The following is a 23199-nucleotide window of genomic DNA, read 5'->3' as shown; positions in this document are numbered from 1 at the left end:
GAGGAGCTAAAGGTACTTACTCCCAAGAAAAGAAGCAAATGGACAGTGGGCATCATGTGGTTTACAGGCGTTTGAGGAGCGGTTGTGTGGGAGTAGAAAATTGTACTCTTGAAGCTTCTTACTGCAGGGTGCTGGGCCTCTGCAAGGAGGGGATAGATTTTCACTTTACCAGCCCAAAACCTTTCTGGTGGTGAAGCTTTATATCAAAAGACCAGACTCTGTCCTGAAGTTGAGAGTTTCTCGCAAGTTAGGTGTCAGAACATTGAGAACTTGAGAAGGCATTTCTTTCACTTGGGTGAGATTAACCTGGAGAACGTTCAGTTGCCTTTGAGCTCTCCAGGGCTGCAACACAGATAACCAGTTGTGTCTTAATTGTGTTGATTAATGGATGTTCTCTTCTTTTTCTTGTATTTGAGTAGAAATGAATATTTTTAATTCCTTTTCCCCCCTTAACCGTATAGCACTGGCATCAACTTAAGTTAGAATTCCCAGGAACTTGCACAGAGGCTTCCAAATCCCCGATAATTGCTACTCTGGTCTTCTAGGACCTAACTCCAAAGAAGGAAGGAAAGAGTCCAGGAGGTAAAGCTTTTCATGACTTGTTCTCACTGCCAGGTCATCTTCGTGAGTCCCCAGGAGCAGCTTTAGGGAGAGGCGTTGGCAGCCGGGCAGGGCAGGGCACTGCCTGGACCTGAAGCTGTCGGGGCACAATGGAGATTTTTCTGTGAGAAACATTTGCGTGCTGATGCAGACACTGGGGACTTGTTCTTAACAATATGCCTTTGAGTTCCAGCTTTGGTTAACCCAGCTGTGAGGAGGGAGGCTTGCTTTTTTCTCTGGAGTCAGAGCCTCTGAGTTTCCTTTCTAAAGAGAGTTTGGATTCAGAGCTGATTTGTTGGAGGTGTCTGCTTATAAACAGTCCTGGAAATCGTAAAGTTGGTTCATAGGAACAAAAGCTGGCTGGCTCTGAGAGTGGAAGGGACCCCGGGAGGAGGGCACTTGTGGCACCTTGATTGCCCCTGGGCCTGGCTCACACCTCATTCAGTGCCTTTCTCTGTGTAAAGGCATCAGGGGGCATTCTGTAACCCCTTGTTGCCCAAACACTGGAGGTCTGTGAACTCTGACTCTCAGGGCCCCTCCCCTTTTTATGCTTTTATGTGAATGCGACTGTCTGTAATGATAAAGCAGATACGGTTCACACGTTCCTTTCAATAGTGCCTTGCAATGTAGTGAGACTCAACAGTGGTTTGTTACATGAGCAAATAAATAAAGAGGGAGGTAGACAAAATCCAGGGCTTTCTTTTCTTTTCTGTTGCCCAAGTGTAAGAAAGCTCTGGTGGCTGCTTCTTCTATTCTTGGCCTGTTGATTCTTGTCATGGCATTCAAGTGTGGAGTAGAATCTTCTACCTGAGATCGAAACCTTTGTCTAGATGCTCACATGTTCTGTTTTATTCAGTAGAGCCACAGAGAACAGACCTCTCTTGATTGTCATAGCATCTGGGGAATGGGGACATCAGCAGGGATAGAAATGAAGTAGTAAGTAATTTTTTTAAAAGATTTTATTTATTGATTCGATAGAGATCACAAGTAGGCAGAGAGGCAGGCAGAGGGGTGGGGGAAGCAGGCTCCCCGCTGAGCAGAGAGCCCGATGTGGGACTCGATCCCAGGACCCTGGAATCATGACCTGAGCCGAAGGCAGAGGCTTTAACCACTGAGCCACCCAGGCGCCCCAATAAAGTAATCTTATGGGGTTTTTTGGGGTTTGTTTTTTTTTTTTAAATGTTAAAAAAAAAGTGTTGGTCCCTGTGTCAGGGACTTACATTCCGATCCAAGGAAATGTATTAGGAGAAAAGGGAGATAGAAAGAAGGCCCGCTGCTTCTGGCTCCCTGCGGTGACAGTGCACTGAGGCCCACAGAGGGCCCATCCCCCAGTAACACCCTGCCTGCAGCTGAGACTGGAAGCAGACAGCTGTCTTAGAAAGGGCAGAAAGCGTTTCTCTAATATAATTAATAGACTGGAACTATTTGCCCCAGTTCTGGGTGTCAGCTCTTATATCCCCAGGGTTATTTATTTATTTAAAGATTTTATTTATTTATTTGGCAGACAGAGATCACAAGTAGGCAGAGAGGCAGGCAGAAAAGGGTGGGGGCGAGGGGCTGGGAAACAGGTTCTCTGCTCAGCAGGGATGCGGGGCTGGATCCCAGGACCCTGAGATCATGACCTGAGCATAAGGAGAGGCCCGACCCACTAAGCCACCCAGGCGCCCTCCCCAGGGTTTTTTAAACGAGAGACGGAGAGCTCATGGAAAGTTTCACTGATCTCTTTTTTTATTTGGGTGCTGTTTTGTGACCCCTTTTCCTCAAAGTATAATACACCCTCAGTGTAATACAACAGCTAGAAACCTAATAAAGTAAATTTTTTTCTTCTGTTGGCTCTACTGGTTATGAGGTTTTTAAAAACAATCTGTAAACAGAAGCACCAGGGTGGCTCAGTCAGTTAAGCCTCTGACTCTTGATCTCAGCTCAGGTCTGATCCCAGGATCCTGAGTTCAAGCCCCACATTTACTTAAAAATAAATAATTTTTTTAAAGATTCTATTTATTTATTTGACACAGAGTGATCACAAGTAGGCAGAGAGAGAGGGAGAAGCAGGCTTCCCACGGAGCAGAGAGCCTGATGTGGGGCTCGATCCCAGGACCCTGGGATCATGACCTGAGCGGAAGGCAGAGGCTTTAACCCACTGAGCCACCCAGGCGCCTCTATCCCAAACATTCTTAAAAGTTTTTACAGTACAGGGCACCTGGGTGGCTCAGCTGGTTGGGCGACTGCCTTCGGCTCAGGTCATGATCCTTGAGTCTCGAGATCGAGTTCCACGTCAGTATCCCTCGCTCAGGAGGGATTCTGCTTCTCCTGCTGACCACTCCTCTCATTCTCTCTCCTCTCTTTCTCCCTCTCAAATAAATAAATAAAGAAAATCTTAAAAAAAAAAAAGTTTATACAGTACATACACATTTTGCAAAATCTATGTGTACACACTTTTACACTTTATCCTGTTTTGTTTTTTTTTTAATTTCAGTCGTTGCGTAGTATTTCGTTCTGTTAGCGTCATCGTCCCAGTGTCCCACGGTGCTTTGTTGTTGTAAATATCACTGGGTATGTTGTGGGAGCCGAAGATGGAAAGTTGTTTAGGAACAGGGGCCCTTTCTGTGGTGCTCATGGAATCTCACCAAAGGGAGCAAGGGCAGTCCTCACCAGAATCCGGAAGACCGGTCCCGGTGGTGGCTGCGATTCCTCTTGCTAATCTTGGGTACTAACTGAAATGCTAGCTCCGGGAGGTGGGGGTTTTTTGTTTTTTTGTTTTGTTTTGTTTTTTAAATTTTATTTTTTTTATCATTGAACCTTGAACTCTGCTTCTGCAGTGCTCCCTGCGGAGTCTGCAGACAACAGACCGGAGACCCAGAACGTCCCGCCCTACTCATGGAAACTCAGGCTGATTGTGTATCTCCGGAACCGCAGGCCCTGCTTGAGAGTGGTAAGAAACAGATTCATTGATTCTTGCATTCAGCCATTCGGCAGTCACGCTGCCCGTCTTACTCACCAGGAACTATGCTAACCGCTAGAATCCAGGTGTGGCTAAGACACAGTCCTTCCCAGCTTACAGCCTAGTGGGAAAGCTGACTGAAGCCAGCAATGGATGTATGGCTTGGTGGACTTTACAGCCGAGGCATTTGTGAAGGGCCGTTGGGACCTCGTGCAGGATTCAGAAAACTGTGACCCAGTCACAGAATTCCAGGCCCGTGGCAGCAACTGACCCGTAGTCCTACTTTGCGTTCTCTAGGAGCAGGCACTTATGGGAGGCTCTTGGGGAATCACTTTGTAGGTCACAGGCATAAGGATGAAATGAGCATTCGTATTCTGCTGTCGTGGCCTGTGCCATTGACGGTGGAGCCAGTTGCCATTGAAAGGGTATACTAATCAGGAGAAAGCATTTAAGGATCTCTTTGTCCCATTGATTATGCACAGTCTTGTGTCTCTAAGGGTTTAGAGTCTCTAAGGGACAAATATGTTAATTTAAGAATTATAGAAGAAGAGACGTGATTAAGCCCAGAAACAGGAAACATTTGTAGTGTTTAGATTTGACCTGGGGGTAAAGAGAGAGAAGAATGGGCATTGTGGTGTTCAGTTGGGGTTGAGTGAGGCTGCTGGTTTCCTCTGGTCTAAGAGACCTTTGTGCACAAGTTTGAGTTCAGAGATGCGGAGAGGGGTGGAAGGCATGTGAGCAGGATTGTCTGTGTTGCTGGCCAAGCTTGGGAGAAAGGACAAGAAGGTGCTTCTCACTAGTGGGTGGACTGGGCCGGTTTCTAGGAGGGCGCAGTGACTAGACGGAAAGGAAGGGGCGACCTGCGGCAGATGGAGAGTAGGATCCTTAGATCCTGCTTTGGACGCCTCACCTCCCGAGGGTGGGGGTCCTAGGTTGTCCTAGGACCCTGTGACGTCTCTGGGGGTTGGGAGGCCGGAGAGCAGATGGGTTCACTCGCGGACCCTTTTCTCGCCCTTCAGCTCTTCCTTCCTCGAAAGTTCCTGCGTTTTCCAACAAGGACAGCCTGGGGGATGAGATGTTGGCAGCTGCACTCCTAAAGGCCAAGTCCCAGGTGGGCTGTGCTTCCCTTTATCCTTCTTTTCCTTCCGTCTTCGTGGAAACATTTGTGCCGTGACATCCACTCAGTGCCCCAAACCGTGATTCCCTCCGTCAGGAACACGGTCCTTTCTGCTGAATAATGGACCCCTCTTCCTCCACCGTAAGCTGCTTTCCCCTCCCTCTTACATACTCGTGATTCATCCTCATCCCCAATTATTTTTGGTGCTGCTGGTCCCATCCCTTACCCTGAAATTGCATGCAAGACCGTGTTGTTTCAGGAGTTGGTGACGTTTGAGGACGTAGCTGTGTACTTCATCCGGAAGGAGTGGAAGCGTTTGGAGCCTGCTCAGAGGGACCTCTATAGGGATGTGATGCTGGAGAATTACGGGAATGTGTTCTCGCTGGGTAAGGAGCTAACGCTTTCTCAGTCAAACTCCCTTGGCATTTCTTTGTTCCCTTGTGGACGAGGGACACCTGAGTCACAAAATGATCAGCTGAGGATGGATGTCGTCTCAGAAACTTCTGATGACAATGCTGAGAGTAACTCCTGCTTGTAGAGTAATTGGCAGTTTGTAAAGGGCTTTCCTATACGTTGTCTCGTGGAAACCCCATAGTAACACAGTAACCGAGGTCGCCCGTGTTCTTCTTGTGTTCTCGGTGAGGAAAGAGAAGTCAGAGGTCCTCAGTGCCGCATGGGTGGTGCTGGCGAGTAGCGGGACTCGAGCCCTGGGCTTTCAGCTCCGAATCTGCTGCGTTTTTGCCACGTAATTCTTCATGGATAATAATTCAGAGCCTTTTCCAAAAGGTGAACATCTCAGGATCCCTCAACACGTGTGGTGCTGCGTGTGGTGCTGCTCTGTGCCCACGTGCGCGTTCTGGAACTCCTTCTCCTTCCCTTCTCCATTGTACCACGTCGAGGGATCTGTTGCTTTGCTCAGAACCAGTGCGGCTGCGGCTGCTGGAGAAGTTTCTCCGCTTGTTTCAGGGAGCAGCTGGCGTCTTTAACCTTTAGTCTGTGGACCGTTAGCTCCTTGCCCGTCACGCACCGCAGCGAGAACATCGTCTGGGGGGGTCCAGGGCGTCTCCCTCACTCCCACTGGAGACTGCCTGCCTGTTTCCGCGCTGGCCCCTGAAATCCAGGGTGCGGAACCCAGCTCTGGGACCACTTGGTATGAGCAGGACTTGTCCCATGGGCAGGATTTCCATTTCTGAATTTTAACAGTCTTTGGGCTGCCCTGAGAGGAAGAGCCGGGGGTGCTGGGTTTGAAGGCAGCTGAGAACAGCAGGGTCCCTGAGGATGCCTGTTCAGGTGAAGGAGAAACAGCTCTCTCCCTTCTCTGACGCCCATTGCCCTGTCTCTCCTTCTTCAAATATTGACAGACTAAAAATGCTAACTGTCTAGACACTTTCCATCATCCTCTCTGCTCAGAGCTCCCTTTGAAAACCCTAAAGCAGTGAAAATAAGGCAGTCAGACAAGAAGACGGTTTATGGATCCGCACATTTTAGCGCAGCCTTTGAGGCCTTGGGCCCAGAGGCGGACTGAGCTCCGTGTTTCGCCTGTTTCCATGGGTTGGGAGTGTGTGGTCTGCTGGATATCGTTCTTTTCACCTGGGGCTGTGGCAGTCCCTGTGGCCTCCCCTTTGTCGCTTCTTCCTGCTCTGTGACTATTTCCCATCACCCTTCTGCGCTCGCTGGCTTATGTTTTTTCTCCCCTATCTTCTGGAAGCCACCATCTCCCCACTTGCATTTCCAGCATCTGACCTCCGTGAGGAGTTTGCCACTTCGTTAAACAGCATGACTGTTCCCTTCTGTTTTGGGTTCCCACCCCTGCCGGGTCTGTCTTCCTCTCCTCCCATCTCCAGCCTTCTCTATGCTTCCAGCTCTCTCCGCTTTGATTTTGCTTCTTGCCTTTCTCCTTCTTGATTTCCTCATCGCTGATCTCTCTGTGTGCTCCAGCTGGCCCCAGTCCAGGCAGGTCTGCACGCAGATGAGAAGCGTGTGCTTTTTAGCCCTGTACACCCTTGTCGTCATTATCCGTTGGTTTTGATCCTTTCTTCTACAAGGACCAAATGATGTTTGTATTTTGTGTTGTGCCAGATGGTGAGACCAGAACTGAGCATGATCAAGAAACTTCCGAAGATACGGGATCACATGGGGTGCTGTTGGGAAGATTCCAAAAGGATATTTCTCAGGGTCTTAAATTCGAAGAAGCCTATGACCAAGAAGTCGGTCTTAAGAGGCAACTGGGGAGCTCCTCTGGAGAAAAACTGACCAGGAAGATCCAAGATTTCGGTCAGGTGACGGATGAGGAAAAGCTAACCCCTGTGGGAGAGAGAAGTGAGAAATACAATGATTTTGGGAACAGCGTCGCTGTGAGTTCTAACCTTATTCCGCATCAGAGACTTCCTGTGGGAGACAGACCCCACAAGTGCGAGGAATGTAGCAAGAGCTTTAATCGAACTTCAGACCTCATTCAGCATCAGAGAATCCACACTGGGGAGAAACCCTATGAATGTAGTGAGTGTGGGAAGGCCTTCAGCCAGAGCTCGCATCTCATTCAGCATCAGAGAATCCACACCGGAGAGAAGCCGTACGAATGTAGTGACTGTGGAAAGACCTTCAGCTGTAGCTCTGCTCTCATCCTCCATCGAAGGATCCACACCGGGGAGAAGCCCTACGAGTGTAGCGAATGTGGGAAAACCTTTAGCTGGAGCTCTACACTTACTCATCACCAGAGAATCCACACTGGAGAGAAACCGTACGCTTGTAATGAATGTGGGAAGGCCTTCAGTAGGAGCTCTACCCTCATCCACCACCAGAGAATCCACACTGGAGAGAAGCCCTATGAATGTAACGAGTGCGGGAAGGCCTTCAGCCAGAGCTCGCACCTCTACCAGCACCAGAGAATCCACACTGGAGAGAAGCCCTATGAATGTATGGAATGCGGAGGAAAGTTTACCTACAGCTCAGGCCTTATTCAGCATCAAAGAATCCACACGGGGGAGAATCCCTATGAATGTAGTGAGTGTGGGAAAGCCTTTCGATACAGCTCGGCTCTGGTCCGCCATCAGAGAATTCACACTGGAGAGAAGCCTTTGAATGTAATGGGAATGAGCAAAAGTTCTCTCAGAGTCGCTGCCGAACTCAATATCAGAGAGTCCACCTGAGAGAGAGCCTCATACCTGTTTTCCTCACTTCCTCTGAGTCTAACGAGCTCCTGCCTTACTATATTAAGTATGAACATCTTAGAACGTGTCCCTTCTGGCTCAAACCTTTCACTTTAGAGAACAGGGCAGATGGGGGAGATCATCCCGGCACACCCTGAGGACGAGCTACCCGGTCACTTTCCCCCAGGAGTGACACCCGGAGGCGAGCGGCAGGTTGAGTGCTGGGAACGCCAGGGAAGCTCTGGGACCGGTCACCTTCCATTTTGGAAGGGAGTTTGCACTAGCCCGTTTCTCTCACACCAGAGGAGCCTTTCCTTCCAAGGTGGGGAGTGGAAGCACAGTAGGAATAAAATTCCAAGGACTCCTCTGGTTGGAGTCCGTGTAGTCGGCACCGAAGGCAGTGGAAAGAATGTTCCAGGTCCTGCTGTTTGCTAACAAGGGGACACAGAGGCTGTATTTCAAAGCCACTGTCCCTAATCCAGCTTTAGGTTCTGATAAAGAACCTTTGCTATTTGTTGTTTCTTTTTTTGTTCCAAGATTTTGTCAATTAATGGAAATTTGGTGCTGAGGGATTTGTTATTTTATTGGGGAGGGGTGCCGTGAGGTTTTCTGTGATAACTGTATTTGGGGGGGCTCTTGGAGCAGCAGACCCGTTTCCAAGAGCAGCGAGGCGGTTTTGGAGAGCTCCTTGTCCTTCTCTACTGTGATGGGTCGATTGGGAAATCCATCTGATGAAGAAAGTCTCACAGGGAGAGGATTGAAAGCATTAAGCGTTGGCCTGTTCTCCTCTCTCCCTATTCCTCTCCCCGCTCCTATGTTGAAAAGTGATTTAATCCAAACCCCCAGTTGCTAAGACTAGAATGCTTTTAAGGAGCTCCCTCAGCCAGCTTGCCCTGCCCTCTGTCACCTATGACCTGTGACATCTGGCCCCAGCAGCCAGACCTCCCGTGACCCCATCTCTGACTTCGGCAGCATAGAAAGCGCAAAGCCCAGAGAAGGGGAGTCTCTGGCCTGACCTGGCCGCCAGGCTCCTTGCTGGGTTAGGCTGGAGCTCCCGAGTTTGCCCAGCTGAAGGGATGATCTTCCGTTCTGTTTTCCCAATCCTGCTCATCCTGTAGCATAAACGAAGTGCACTATTAAACAGAATAGTTTTTTAGAAGGAGAGATTGAGTGTGTTTTTGTGCAGGAGCCAAATTTATTTGAATTAAAATAGGAAATCATGACTAGTATCTTTAAAATTTACTCTAAGTTTTGTTTTGTTTTTTTTTAAACAACTGTTTTTCTTTCACACACATACAACCTCGGGCTGTCAAAACTCCTGTCCTATTCGTCTAGATACCGCCACAGACTCGGTCACGCACACAGTTCCTCCCACCTCGTACCCACATGTCAGATTTCATGTGCGGCCTATTATTCTGTGTGGTACGATACTTAGGACCAGCAACCCAAACTAGAAAGGTGTTACTGGGTCGGGGGGGGGGGGCCTTACCAGTGTGTACTTGGGTTTTGGGTCACGGGACATAAGTAGAGGTCTTGTTCCAGCTGTGGGTGAGAGGAAGTCATTCATGGAGAAGGAGGAGATGAAAGAGTTACGGAGAAGTTGGGGAACTGTCTGGAACTGCCGTCTGAAGAGCTTGGAGCATATGTTGTGATCGACCTCCCAGTGTTTTTGATTTCTTAAAGCTGTAGTGAAACTCCTCACTCTTGGCCCTTCTTTGAGATTCGGCCATGGACTATCCATATGGCAATCACTAGGCTGCTTGTTAGTCATGCAGGTTTCGGAACCCCCAAATCAGACCTGTCAGCTAATTTCTGAGCTTAGAGCCTAAAAACATCCACTGAAAAGGAAGAAACAGTCATGGAACAGAAGATATTTCTGGAAGGAGATGAGCAAGTTCTTGTAAAACATTGTTTTAGAAGAGAAGGGGCTCCAGATAGGACCGTTTGGTGGGGAGTGGGGGGGGGTGCGCTGAACATGGCCACTCCCGGGGAGATTGAGATTGTGGAGGTCTGGGAAAGACCCCCGAACAGGTCAAACTGCTAGGTCATGAATAGTCAACACAGACGAGGGACCAGCCACTTCTTTGCCCGCACGCTGGTCCCCTCCCTGCCCCCACCCCCGACTCCTTCAGAGCGTCTCCGTGAGACTTGGGAATGATCTCAACCGTTGTATGAAAATTGTTTTTATTTTTTACATCTCTTTGAAGCTGCCATAGCATTTTATTCATCTGGTTTTCCTGATTATTCTTTTTCCCATCATAATTCCTCTTTTCTCAGTTCCTGCGTTTTTTTGTTGTTTTTTTTTTTTTTTTTTTTTTAAATCCCTGAGTATTTCTTAATGCTGGGTTATGACACCCGTTTGTCTCTTCCTTTACTCTTACCCTTGGGACCGCTTACTCCTGTGGTCTCAACTCTTATCTGTGCAAGTAAGTTTTAAATCTGCCCCTGTGTTCCTAACCTCTCCCAGATTCCAGCCTTGGGTCTCCGGCAGATTGCTGGGCATTCGTACTTGGACCTCTAAAAGGTTCAAGTTCAGGTGTTTCAAACCAGATATGTCTTTCCCATAAACTGCCCCCTCTCAGAATTGCTGCAAACTCGGTCAGATGGCCCGAGTTTTCTTTGGTTACTGTCATCCTACAACTGAACGGCGTCAAGTCCTGGGCAGGCGCGGTGGGCCTGGAGTGGAGAGAGGTTATTGTCGCAGGGGAGGGTTTCATCAGAGTTGAGGTCCTGGGGGCGGTGGGATTTCCAAGTGGTGGTAGCAAGAGTAGCCGACACATGGCATGTGCCCCGCCTGGCCCTCTTCCAAGTGGTTTTCCGAAGTTAAATCATCCTCGCGACTCTGTGTGAGGTACCCCATCTTACAGATGAGGAAACCATTGAACTTGCCGGATGAGACATGACCGTGAGCTCAGAGAATGGAAGACCCTGCGTTGCTCTAGTTGGCGGGAGGCTGCACCCCCAGCCCGGACGGCTCCCGAGTGAGGTGGGGAGGCGTGTGTGGAGAGAGCCTCACCCAGGTGATCCCTTGCCTTGTGCCTAACGATTCTACAACCTTGCCTCCATCGCTGTTAAGGCTAGAGTACAGGCCCCTATTCTTCTCCCCGGGGTTACATAAATAGTTTCCTCATGGATTGTTCTCTTTATTTTCTCTCCATCTCCCCAGAGCACTGCACCCATCTTGTCACTCCTTCGGTGGCTTCTCCCTTAAGGAATAAAATTTGAAGTCCTGAGTCGTATAGTGAAGGCCCACCCCTCCTTGTCCACCTAACAAACCCCCGTGCACCTTTGCAAACCTCAAGAGCTTCACCTTTTCTGTGGAGTTTTCCAGAAATTGTGCCCATCCCTCCCCCCGCCCTCCACCCCTCATTTCCCGAGAGCCACCTCTGCATCTTGTGTGTACTCTTGGGCTTACTCGTTGTTGGTTCATGGATCTGACTCCCCCACTGTGGTGTTTTCCTCTACATTTTCACACTTTTCTACCACAAATAAGCATCGTTTTCTTAATCAGAAAACAGCAAATACTGGGGCGCCTGGGTGGCTCAGCGGATTAAAGCCTCTGCCTTTGGCTCAGGTCATGATCCCAGGATCAAGCCCCACATCGGGCTCTCAGCTCAGCGGGGAGCCTGCTTCCCCCTTTCTCTGCCTACTTGTGATCTCTGTCTGTCAAAAAAATAAAAATAAAATCTTTCTTAAAAATTAAAAAAGAAAATAGTAAATATTAAGAAAGCGAAAATAGGGGCACCTAGGTGGCTCAGTTGGTTGTGCGACTGACTCTTGATTTCAGGTCAGGTCATGATCTCAGGATCATGAGATCAAGCCCCCTGAAGGGCTCCGTGCTCAGCGGGAGTCTGCTGGGATTCTCTCTTCCTCTCCCTCGGCCCTTCCCCCCTCTCTAAAATAAATAAATCTTTTTTAAAAAGATAGCAAGAGACAACATCCATTGAGCACTTACTATGTGTCAGGCATTGTTCTAAGTACTTTATGTGTAACTGAATTCAGTCCTAATCACGATTCTGTGACAGTAGTTACTATTTTTGTCCCTGTCTCTATTCCCTTTCCTCAGAAAAGGAGGAAGGAAGGAGGGACAGCGGGGAGCCCCCCAGGCACACAGTAAATGGTGCCGTGAGGCATTTGGAGCCCCCAGCCCCGGCTTCATCTCCTTAGCCCTCTCCCCAGCAATGTGAGGAGGAACGTGCTGGTCACCTTCCAGGACGAGCGAGGGCACTGCGGTCTAGGACGGGCTCTGCAGTCTGAAAGTCAGATCAGATGTGAGGGGCTCTTCTACAAAATCCTGGATCCTTAATCCACTTGAAATCCTGAGAGAAAATTTGGCTGCCTTTAATACACACAAGGGTACCTGATGGCATGAATCTTTTCATGTCAAGCCGCGTCTGGCCCTCATAAGCAGTCTCTCCTGAGCAGCAGCACGAGGGGCGCCTGGGGGACTCTCGGCTTAAGCCACCAGGCTTTTGATTGCAGCTCAGCTCATCATCTCAGCGTCGTGCACTGGGCTCTACCCTCGGCGTGGATTCTACGTGAGATTATATCCCTCTGCCCCTCTCCCTTCTCAGGCTCGCTCTCTCAAATAAAATCTTTAAAAAAAAAAAAAAAAAAAGCAGCCTATGTAGACATTCAGGGGTCAGGGTTCACCTCAGTGGGAATCCCCGCTGCTCCACCGAGGCTCACCCCTTGGCAAAGGCTCTGTGTGCCTTACGGTCCCTTAATTGCTTGCTGGCTTGGGTTTGTGTGTATGTGTTTATTTATTTTTATTATTTTTTAAGATGTATTTATTTATTTCACATCAAGCACAAGCAGGGGGAGCAGCAGCAGAGGGAGAAACGGGGCTCCACCCCAGGACCCCAGGATCATGACCAAGCTGAAGGGAGACGCTTAACCCACTGAGCCACCCAGGCGCCCCGTGCTTGTGTTTTTAAATACCCGCGGTATTATAATCCACTCACTGCACAACTTACCCATTGGAAGTGTACAGTTCAGTGGTTTTTAGTATTCAGAGCTCTCCAGGATCACCAAAATCAATTTGAGAACGTTTTCATCACCCCAAAGAGAGACTCCATACCCTTCGGCTGTCACTCCCGCCCACCCTAATTCCCTCAGCCCCTGGCAACTACCCGTCCACTGTCTGTCTCTCTGGATTTGCCTATTCTGGACATCTCACGGGAATGGGATCACCAGGGCACAATAGGAGGCCTGTTGTGTCTGGCTTCTTTCGCTTCTCATGACGACGTCAAGCTTCATTCATGTGCGTTGCCATGTGAAACTACACTTCATCCTCGGTAACGGCTGAACAACCCTCCATTGTATGCGTTTGCCAGTCTGTTGTTCATTCTCTCCTCCGCTGGGGGGCATTTTGGGCTATTGCCGCGTTTGGGCTATTAAGAATGATGTGCGGTGAATGTCCTGTACCGGTTTTTGTCCGGATATGTGTTTTCATTTCTCTTGGGTCTATAGACTCAGGGTAGGAATTTCTGGGTCAAATGCTTTATTTAACCTTTTGAGAGAATGCCAGACACTCTCCCCAAGTGGCTGTCCCATGTTACATGCCCACCAGCAGTTAGTGACGGGCTTCTGCTTTGTCTGTATCCTGCACGGCCCTTGCCACTATCCTTATTATAGCAGTTCTACTGGGCGCGAAGTGCTCTCATTCTGGTTTGATGTGCATTTCTCTGATGGCTAGCGATGGTGAGCATCTTCCCCTTTGCTTATAGTCCATTTGTGTATCTTTCCCCTCCCCCCCGGATTTTATGTATATGAAAGAGAGCCCCACATGCGTGGGGGCAAGGGGCAGATGGAGAGGAAGAAGCAGACTCCCTTCTGAGTGGGGAGCCCGATGCAGGGCTAGATCCCAGGACCCTGAGATCCTGAGCTGAGCTAAAGGCAGCTGCTTAACCAACCTAGCCACCCAGGTGTCCCCATTTGTATTCTTTTTTTTTTTTTTTTTTTGAGAAATGTCGATTCAGACCCTTTGCCTATATTTTAATTGGTTGGCTTTTTATTATTGAGTTGTAGGATACAGTTTAGGTGTAAGCCTTATCAGATATGCCTGATTTACAAAAATTTTCTACCATTCTATAGGTTCTCCTTTGACTTTTTATTTATTTATTTATTTATTTGGCAGAGATCACAAGGAGGCGGGGTGGAGGGGGGGGGAAGCAGGCTCCCTGCTGAGCAGAGAGCCCGATGCCAATGCCGGGCTCAATCCCAGGACCCTGAGATCATGACCTGAGCCGAAGGCAGAGGCTTAACTCACTGAGCCACCCAGGCGCCCCTCCTTTGACTTTCTTAATGGTGTCCTTTGAAGCCAGAAGTTTTTAATTTTGGTGGTGTCCAGTTTGTCCATTTATCTTTTGATTCCTTATGCTTTGCGTGTCAGTAGTTAGGGTTCTCCAGAAAAGCGGAAACGATAGGATATAGAGTGATACAGAAGAGAGGATTTATCATGGGAATTGACTCCTGCGCCATGATATCTCACTTGCAAGCTCTAGAACCAGGAAGGCTCATGGTGTAATTCAGTCTGAGTCCAAAGGGCCGGTGTAACTCCCAGAGTCTGAAGGCCTGAGAAGCCAGGACAACCCCGATGCCAGGGGGCAGAGGATGGATGAGATGGAGGGAGGGAAGAGAGGGAGAGAGGCAGCGCACCTGTTCTCTGCTTTTTTGTTCTGTTGAGGCCCTCAACCCGCAAGCCAAGCCGATGCCCCGCTCACATGAGTAAAGAAGGGCAGGACTTCTTTACTCAGTCTGTGTGAATGCTAATCCCTGGGCAGCCACCCTCACAGACACACCCAGGAACAATGTCTTACCAGCTCTCTGGGCATCCCTTAGCCCAGTCACACTGCCATGTAAAACTATCCCTCCCCGTGTCCCAAGAAACCGTCACTGGTGGGAATAGAAAATGGTACAGCAGTCCTGGAAAAGTTGGGCCGTTCTGCAGGGGTTCCGTGAATCCGTACACATGCGCTAAAATTCATAGAACTGGAAAACAGAAGAAAAACTCACTGCGTGATCATTAAATTTTTTTTTCTTTAAAGATTTTACTTATTCAGGAAAGACAGGGAGAGAGAGAGGCAAGAGGCAGAAGAGAAGCAGGCCCCCCACGGAGCAGGGAGCCCTGCAGGGGACTCATCCCAGGACTCTGGGATCATGACCTGAGCCAAAGGCAGACGCTTAACCCACTGAGACGCCCAGATGCCCTCATTTTAAAACATTTTAAAATTTAAAGTAACCGCCTCATGAACTGTTGAGTAGAGGAAATAACGTATGTCCAGTGCGGAACACAGTGCACTTGATGGGCTCCTGATGTTCAAGGGCAGGTTGATTTGGTGAGACAGGAAGCACGTTGTATGGCAAAGGCGGGGCTGACAGGTAGGGAAGAGGACTTGAGAAGCCCTGGGGTGGGGGGCTGATCAGAGGGGTGCGGAGCTGGGGACGGGGTCCCGCGGAGCCCACACGTCCTGCCAGATGGAGAGGGTCCCCCGCCCCAGCCCGGCACGGAAGCGGGAGACCGTCAGACCAACTGCACGCGTGGGGAGCACGGGGACCACCGCGACAGCCCCTCCCCTGCCGGACCAGCCTCCAGACCCAGGGGCCAGAGGTGGAGGTGGTGTGTGTGGGGGGGGTGTGGCCCTCCCCAGCAACCCCTGTCCAGGCAGTGCGGGACTCACTCCTCTGGCCCCCTCCGACCCCGGAGGCTGCAGACTGTGGCACCATGCCGCCCACACGGCCGGATTTCTGGATCTGAGCACCCCCACGCTGCCCTGGTGGGGTCAGGCCTTTACGGGCAGGGCCTGCAATGCTCAGGTTCCCTACAAACCCCCACCCTGACCTGAGGGGGATTTCGATGCATAACCAAGTTTGGGAACCCCGACTTCAATCCCCTTGCGGGCCAGCTGGCAGTGCACGCGGGTGGACGCCCCGGGGAAGTGGGAAAGCCACAGCGCGCTCGCTTCCCGGCCTGTTCATCCAGTCCTTTCCCTGCCGCTTGCTCGGTAGAACACGCACCCACGTTGTGGACTTTTCCCGACCCCCTGAATCCCTGCGGCCAGCGACTGGGAGTTCCCTGTCTAAACCCATCACCTTACGGCCAGGCCGGCCCGCTGACATGCTGGCCCTGGGCCGGGTGGCGGTTGGGGTCACGGCTGCAGGGAGCTGAGGCTGAGAGGCACAGCTCCTGGGAAGAGAACGCGACTTGCCGGGCCTCTAACCACGGAGTAAACTCACCAAAGCGGGACGAGTGGCTCTGCTGGCCAGCGCGTGTCCCCGCAGAGGACACGAGTTTGCAGGGTGGAGAGAGGGGAGTCTTTCATGGTGGAGAAACCTGGGGTGCGCTCATCTCCGGCTGGAGAGGACCCGGTGTGTAGGGGGAGGAGGGCAGGTGGCCGAGGAGAGGGTGCGCCCGGGGAGGATGGCGGGAGGCCCTGGTGAGAATCAGACTGGGAAGGGCCTTTCATGGCAGGCTGAGTTCTGTCTCACCTTCTGCCGGGTCTCAGCAAGTCAGAGGTTTACAAGCAAGCTGATCCTGTGAAAAACTCAAGAGTGCTTGTCTGTAGCTGAGCAAGAGACATCGGGCCTGACAGCAAAGCCCCCCGGGTCCGAGGTGGTGCAGGTGTGGCGTGGGACGTGAGAGCCGTTGCACCCCGGGAGGGACAAGCAGGGAGAACCGTGCGCTGGGGAGGCGTGGGGGCTGGGCGGTGGCAGAGGCCAGCCCATGCTCCCGTGCTCAAGGAAAAGGGGGAAGGGTCATGCCAGGGACAGGAGACGAAGGCCGACCAGGGTCAGCGGCCGGGGACAGGTTTGGTCAGGTTGTCGGGAGGTGAAGGCCTGAGCAGAGGGCGAGCGAGCTGCCAGTCCTGGGGACAGGGAAGTTCAGAAAGAGGCCCAGGTTAAGGCAGTTAACCTTAAAGGTTAAGGCAGAGGTTCAAGCATCGCCTGAAAGGCTGCACATTCATTATTCAGTTAATATTTGTTAAGCAGCTTCCCGGGCCCTGGGGGAGGCCTGTGGGTACAGCCGGGAACCCAGCAGTCCCTGGAGCCCCTGTTCAAACAGGGCCAGAGATAACCGGTCAGCAAAGAACGGGGTGAAGCAGGAGAAAGTCAGGTCCAAGAGGTAAGGGGATGTGATGGTTTCGTGTGTCCGCTTGTCGGGATGACTGTTCAACCAAATGCTAAGGGGCGTGTAGTTTGTCCCTGTGAGCAGAGCTCTAAGTGCCATTGTCCTTGGTAACCTGGGTGGGACTGAGTCAAGCCCCTGGAAGGCTTAGAGCAGAGCTCCTTTCCCAGAGGGAATTCTGCCTATGGGCAGCGGCTTTAGCTTGAGTGGGTGTGCGGCCTTCCTTCCTGATGGCCTGCCCTATGGGTCTCACACTAGCCTGGCCAGGCCCCAGCAATCCGCCAAGCCACTCCGCTTCAGGAAAGCTCTCGGTCTGCATCTCTCCTCCGACTGACATGGGGGCGTGTCATGTACCGGCTGGCAGCCCCCCACGGTTCCACCTGTTCCCCGAGTGAGCCTGAGCCACAGGAGGGCTTCACCCAAGTGCCCATGATCTGTGGTCTGACTCCCGTGGACAAGGGCTCCCTCTGACACCAAGGACTCCTGTTGGACAGCAGCAAAGAAAAATCAGGATTAGGAACGAAATTGATGTGTCCTAAACATGGGCCGTTTCTTTGTTAGTTCGCTGTGACTGGAAAAGCAACAGGCACCGGGTGTATTTATTGAGTTATTTATTTCGAGTGAATAGCACAATGAACTCGAAAAATGTGATCGCATCCTGGTGGAACTGAGACACCTTTTTTTCTTTTTAAGATTTCATTTATTTATTTGACAGAGAGAGAGAGAGAGATCGGAAGTAGGCAGAGAGGCAGGCAAAGAGAGAGGGAGAAGCAGGCTCCATCCCAGGACACCGGGATCTTGACCTGAGCCGAAGGCAGAGGCTTAACCCACTGAGCCACCCAGGCACCTCCCTTTTTTTTTTTAAGTAGGCTCCACACCCAACATGGGGCTCAAACTCGTGACCCCGAGATCAAGGGTCACATGCTCTACTGCCTGAGCCAGCCAGGCACCCTGGAACTGAAACAAACGTTTGTCCAATCAGATCCTGGACCTCGTGGCGTTACCTGTCGAGCCGTTTCCCCCTTGTCTTGACTTCATAGACTGTTCTCGGTGCGCAACCTTACCACAAACCGAAGCAGACGCTACGATGGGCAGCTTAACCGCCGCTGAGGATCGTTGTTCAGAGACGGTTCAAGTCTGCCCGGAGCCAGCACGACGGGTTTGAGAGTAAGATATTCCTAGCTGTGTCCCTTGACTTGCTGTGACTGGACCCCTTGGCAAACAACTCGCCTTCTCGAAGCCCCAGCTGTCGCTTCTGTGAACAGGAGTTACTTGATAAGAATTCTGTGAGGCTTCGAAGCCGGCATTGGGCAGAGTGTTTGCCTAGAGGCTGGGCGGGGTGTGAGCTCAGGACACATTACTAACCGTTCAGTGGGGGTCTCCCCATGAGCAGTCCACGGCTTAGAGGGACACCGGGCAGGTCCCCTGGTGTCTTTCTAGACACAACAGACATGCCTCGAGCCATTTTTAAAGAGCCTTTATAGACTGTTTCAGATTAATCTCATCTGCTATAAGAGGAATTCCCAGTTTTGATATACTTTTGAGCCACCATAAGGCATCTTCTGTCTTTAACATACTCTAAATTTCCTCCAAAGATAGATTCCACAGTTGCAGAATATGATTCAAATATCTGTTAGCCTTTTTTTGTTGTTGTTAAAAAAAGGGGGGAGGATTCGGGGCACCTGGGTGTCTCAGATGGTTAGGTGTCTGCCTTTGGCTGAGGTCATGGTCCCGAGGTCCTGGGGTCAAGGCCTGCATCGGGGTCCCTGCTCAGCGGAGAACCTGCTTCTCCCTCTCTCTGCTCCTCTCCCTGCTCATTCTCTGTCTCTGATAAACAAAATCTTTCAAAAAGTGGGATTTATTGCATACACCAAGCACAATACACTTTGGGGGGTTAATTTTATTTTAATTTTTTTAAAGATTTATATACTTATTTGAAGGAGAGAGAGAGCACACACACAGGCAGGGGGAGTGGCAGGCAGGGGGAGAAGCAGGCTCCCTAGTGAGCAGGGAGCCCGATGTAGGGCTCGGTCCCAGGACCCTGAGGTCATGACCTGAGCTGAAATCAAGAGTCAGATGCTTAATCAACTGACTCACCCAGGTGCCCGGCTAAGGTCCTCTTGACACAGAAGTTTCTCACGCACTGATCACGTGCCTGGGGCTTCTCTCTCGTGTGGTACTGATGATCATAGGACTCAAGCTCTGGCTGAAAGCGGTCTCACACGTGCGACAACTATAGGGTTTCTCTGTAGCCTGGCCCCTCTGGTGTCTGCTGACTCTCTCCAGTGGGGACACACTGATGGGTGAGAAGACTTGACTTTTGAGAGAAGCATTTCTTGCTGTTTGCTTCTCTCCAGCGTGAGCACCGTGAGGTTTGGTAAGATCCCTACTCAGACAGAAGGTTTGCTCACACATGTGGGGCCTCTCTCTGATGCGAACGTTTTGGTGTGTGATGACGAGCTTCGACTCTGGCAGAAGGCTTTCCCACAGCTGCTGCATTTATAAGGTTTCTCTGCAGCGCGGATTCTCTGTCCTGTGAGAAAACCTGATCCCCCACAGTTTTCCCACAGCGAACGCGCGTGTGAGGTCTCTCCCCAGTGTGCGCCCTCCGGTGTGTGATCAGACTTGGTTTCTGAAAGATTTCCCTCCAGGGTGGAACCTCTGGCGTTGAGAAAGCTGTGAGCAATTCCTGAAGGCTTTTCCACGCTCCCATTTTTATGGTTTCCCCAGAGAACAAATTCTCTGACGTCAGTGAGGCGCGTTCGGCCTCGAGGCTTTTCCACAGTCAGTGTGCAGAAGTGAGTTCTCCCCATGATGGATTTTCCAGAGCTGAGTAAGGGCTTCCCTCCTGCGTGTTTCCTCAGATGCTAGAACGTGTGGCTTCTGACACAGGCTTGCCCACAATCACCACATAGTAGGATTTCTTTAGTCGGGGGATTTTCTGATGCTTACCGATGGCTGAGCAACCCAATTTACATTCCTTTTTTTAAAAAAAATACTTATTTATGATTGGGCAGGAGCAGAGGGAGAGAGAACATTAAGCAGACTCCCCACTGACCCAGAGATCACGACCTGAGCCGAATAAAACCAAGAGTCAGACACCCAACCAACTGTGCCATCCAGGCAACACGCCCCCCCCCGCCAATTTACATTTCTTATAGGATCATCTTTGTTCTTCTTTTTTTTTTTTTTGTATTTAAACATTTTTTTAAGATTTTTTTTTTTTTTAAAGTAGGCTCCATGCCCAGCGGTGGAGCCCAGCACGGGGCTTGAACTCACACCCTGAGATCAAGACCTGAGCTGAAATCAAGAGTTGGACGCTTAACCAACTGAGCCACCAAGGCACTGCCCAATTTTTTTTAAGTGGGCACCATGCCCATCGTGGGGCTTTAACTCACAAGCTCATGATCAGGAGGTGTGTGCTCTACCAACTGAGTCAACTGGACGTCCCTTAAGATCCTTCTTCTTATGGGACATTGACATTTCTGTCAGCTTTCCTCTGCTTGCAGGCTTCTTCTCAAATGGAGTGTGGTTTTCTGGGGAAGACTGTTGCTCTCCTTGAACACTTGGGGGAAGGGGATACTTTCCTCTCTTTCCTGTGGAATTTTGCCACCATTTCTAAACAGCTTTCAGATTTAGAATACTCATCAAGTCTTCCTTTTATATCCGCTCCCCCTGAAGTACTCCGCTTATTCCTGGTTGTCAGTGTTTGGTCTAAGGGAACAGAAAATAGAAAAGGCAAATGCCATCAATCTCTGTGGTAAATAAAAGAGGCATTCCACAAAAAGTCTAGAATGAGGGGCTCCTGGGTGGCTCAGTGGGTTAAGCCTCTGCCTTCAGCTCAGGTCATGATCCCGGGATCCTGCGATCGAGCCCCGTATCAGGCTCTCTGCTCAGCGGGGAGGCTGCTTCCTCCTCTCTCTCTGCCTGCCTCTCTGCCTACTTGTGATCTCCGTCTGTCAAATAAATAAAATCTTAAAAAAAGAAAAGTCTAGAATGAGTTACATGCCTCTGAGATAAAGGGGCAGGCAGCCCGCACTCACGGCAGACAGAGCCGCAGCGAGAATTCTGACTCCCCCCTGAATTCTGTGGAGGCCCTGAGTCCGTTTCCTCACGGCCTCGTTCACGGATTCTTCTGGGTACAGAATGTGTGTGAAGGCCTCAGGCTCTGCCCTATGAATTCAGGAGACAGGAGCTGGTGTCATTGCCCAAACGCACCTGCTGGGGCGCCCGGCTGGTTCAGCTGGTGGAGCGTTCGGCTCTTCTCTTCCTCTCAGGGTTGTGAGTTCGAGCCCTACGTTGGATGGAGAGATTACTGGGGGGGGGGGGGGGGGGGGCGGAAATTAATACATAAAAATAACAACCACAACAAAAAACACTAGCTAAGTACATTGTCCTTCACACGGAGGTCAGTGTGGGCTTCTGACAGCCGCCAAGAAGAGGAAGAATTTAAGAAGAATGCCCCGTGTCCCACGCTCATAATCAGCGTCACGTCCATGTTCTTGATGTTTCCATCCCCTGCTCCCTGCATCTCCCCGGGAAGATATTTCAGCTCTAGCCGCGGCCTATCCTGCTTGCGCCTGCCTCTGCGTCCCTGCCCCCCGTCCCCAACCAGCCTGTAACCCAGGTTTTGTCACCACCTGTGGTCTCCGGGTGACAGAGGGATGCCGTCAACACACTGGAAGCAGTAGCTCATCCGGAGAAGTGGAGAAGGGCTCAATCTGATAGATGAGGAAAAAGAACTGAAGAATAAGCGTCATGTCCTGCTTCCAATTAGATCCGCCTCCCAAATAGATCTTGCCATTAGTTAAGATATTCTGTCGTAGTAGGTTCCGTGACGGCCGCCCAAAGGTGTCAAGCCCTAATCCCTGGAGCTTCTAAATGCTATTTTATTTGGAAAGGCAGTCTTCCCAGATCTAATTAAGTTAAGGTATTTGACATGAGCTCAGCCTGTTCTTTTTAACTGTGGGGAAACTGAACCCAGATCTCTTGTGCTTGATCCCACGGAGGTAGCGATCCCGTGAGCTGGGAAGAGATTCATAGAAAGGAAGGCCCAGAGGATTTCTGACCTTGTCGGCTCAGGAGGAGAATCCCTTTAAGGTGATTGTGGTGAGTGGAAGGAGCTCCGCAGGGACATATTTCTCCAACACCCGACCTCTCTCACATATCTCTGGTTTCACCCTAATAACAGAAGCCAAAGAACTAAAAAGAATCCTCGGCTTTCAGAATAGAGATTATAAATTCTTTACTGGGAAAGGGGTCCAGCAAAGACTGATGATCTACCCAGGGTCAACATTCTGGTTGGCAGGAGGACGATGCTGCTGGGATGAAAGCTGATATCACAGGTGGCCCTTGGATGTGGAAAACAACTCTCTGGAGTCTGTCTTTGTACTTTAATACCTTCTGCTGGATTCTGCCGGCACGGAAGTAGCTCCTAGACTTGTTGACATTTTAAACGCATCTTTGGACAAATCAAGGTAATCCACTAACTTTTGTAGAAAATATGGTTAATTTCCAGTGAATTGCCTTCTGAAGGAGAACAAGGCCCGAGTTATGTTCTTCTTCTGAGCCCAGTTCTTTTTTCTTCTTTTTTCAAAGATTTTATTTATTTATGAGACAGAGAGAGAGAGAGAGAGAACATGAGCAGGGGGATGGGCAGAGGGCAAAGCAGACTGCCCACCAACCAGGGAACCCAATGTGGGGCTCGATCCCAGCACCCCGGGGTCATGACCTGAGCTGAAGGCAGACACCCAACCAACTGAGCCCCCCATACACACCTCAGCCCAGTTCTTAAATGAGGCTCTTCAGCACAAGCAAACCCTCTTCACAGCATGTGCTGGGCCAGCCTGGCCAGGAGGCAAACCTGTTGCTATGGGCCACTCAACCGCCACGGAAACGGACTCCAAGTAAAAGATCAGACCCACTCTGGGTTAAGCCATGTGATACATCATACAATATTGACTGACATTACTCAAAAAAATTTAAAGGAAATACTGTTTGACTCAATGCTCATATTTTTAAAAAATATTTATTTGCCAGAGAGCAAGCAAGCAAGTACAAGCAGGGGGAGTGACAGGCAGAGGGAGAAGCAGGCTCCCTGCTGAGCAGGGAGCCTGATGCAGACCGATCCCAGGACCCTGGAATCATGACCTGAATCAAAGGCAAATTGACTGAGTGACCCAGGCGTCCCTCTTGTATTATTAAATTAGGAAAATCAATTATTTAATCTAAAAACTGAATTTTGGTTTCTGCAGTCTTCCCCAAC

General features: G+C 50.3%; 1 protein-coding gene across 1 annotated transcript in view; it reads left to right on the top strand.

Moving 5' to 3' along the window:
- ZKSCAN1 (zinc finger with KRAB and SCAN domains 1) overlaps positions 1–7949 on the top strand; it is a 60710-nt gene extending 52761 nt beyond the window's left edge. Inside the window, 1 exon segment of the mRNA XM_045994153.1 lies at positions 7056–7949. Coding sequence (XP_045850109.1) covers positions 7056–7807 — 752 coding nt within the window. The 3' untranslated portion in view covers positions 7808–7949.
- The last annotated feature ends 15250 nt before the right edge of the window (positions 7950–23199 follow it).

Source organism: Meles meles, chromosome 21 (assembly GCF_922984935.1).
Source record: "Meles meles chromosome 21, mMelMel3.1 paternal haplotype, whole genome shotgun sequence".
Classification (NCBI taxonomy): domain Eukaryota; kingdom Metazoa; phylum Chordata; class Mammalia; order Carnivora; family Mustelidae; genus Meles; species Meles meles.
This window is presented reverse-complemented; position numbering and strand designations above follow the sequence as displayed.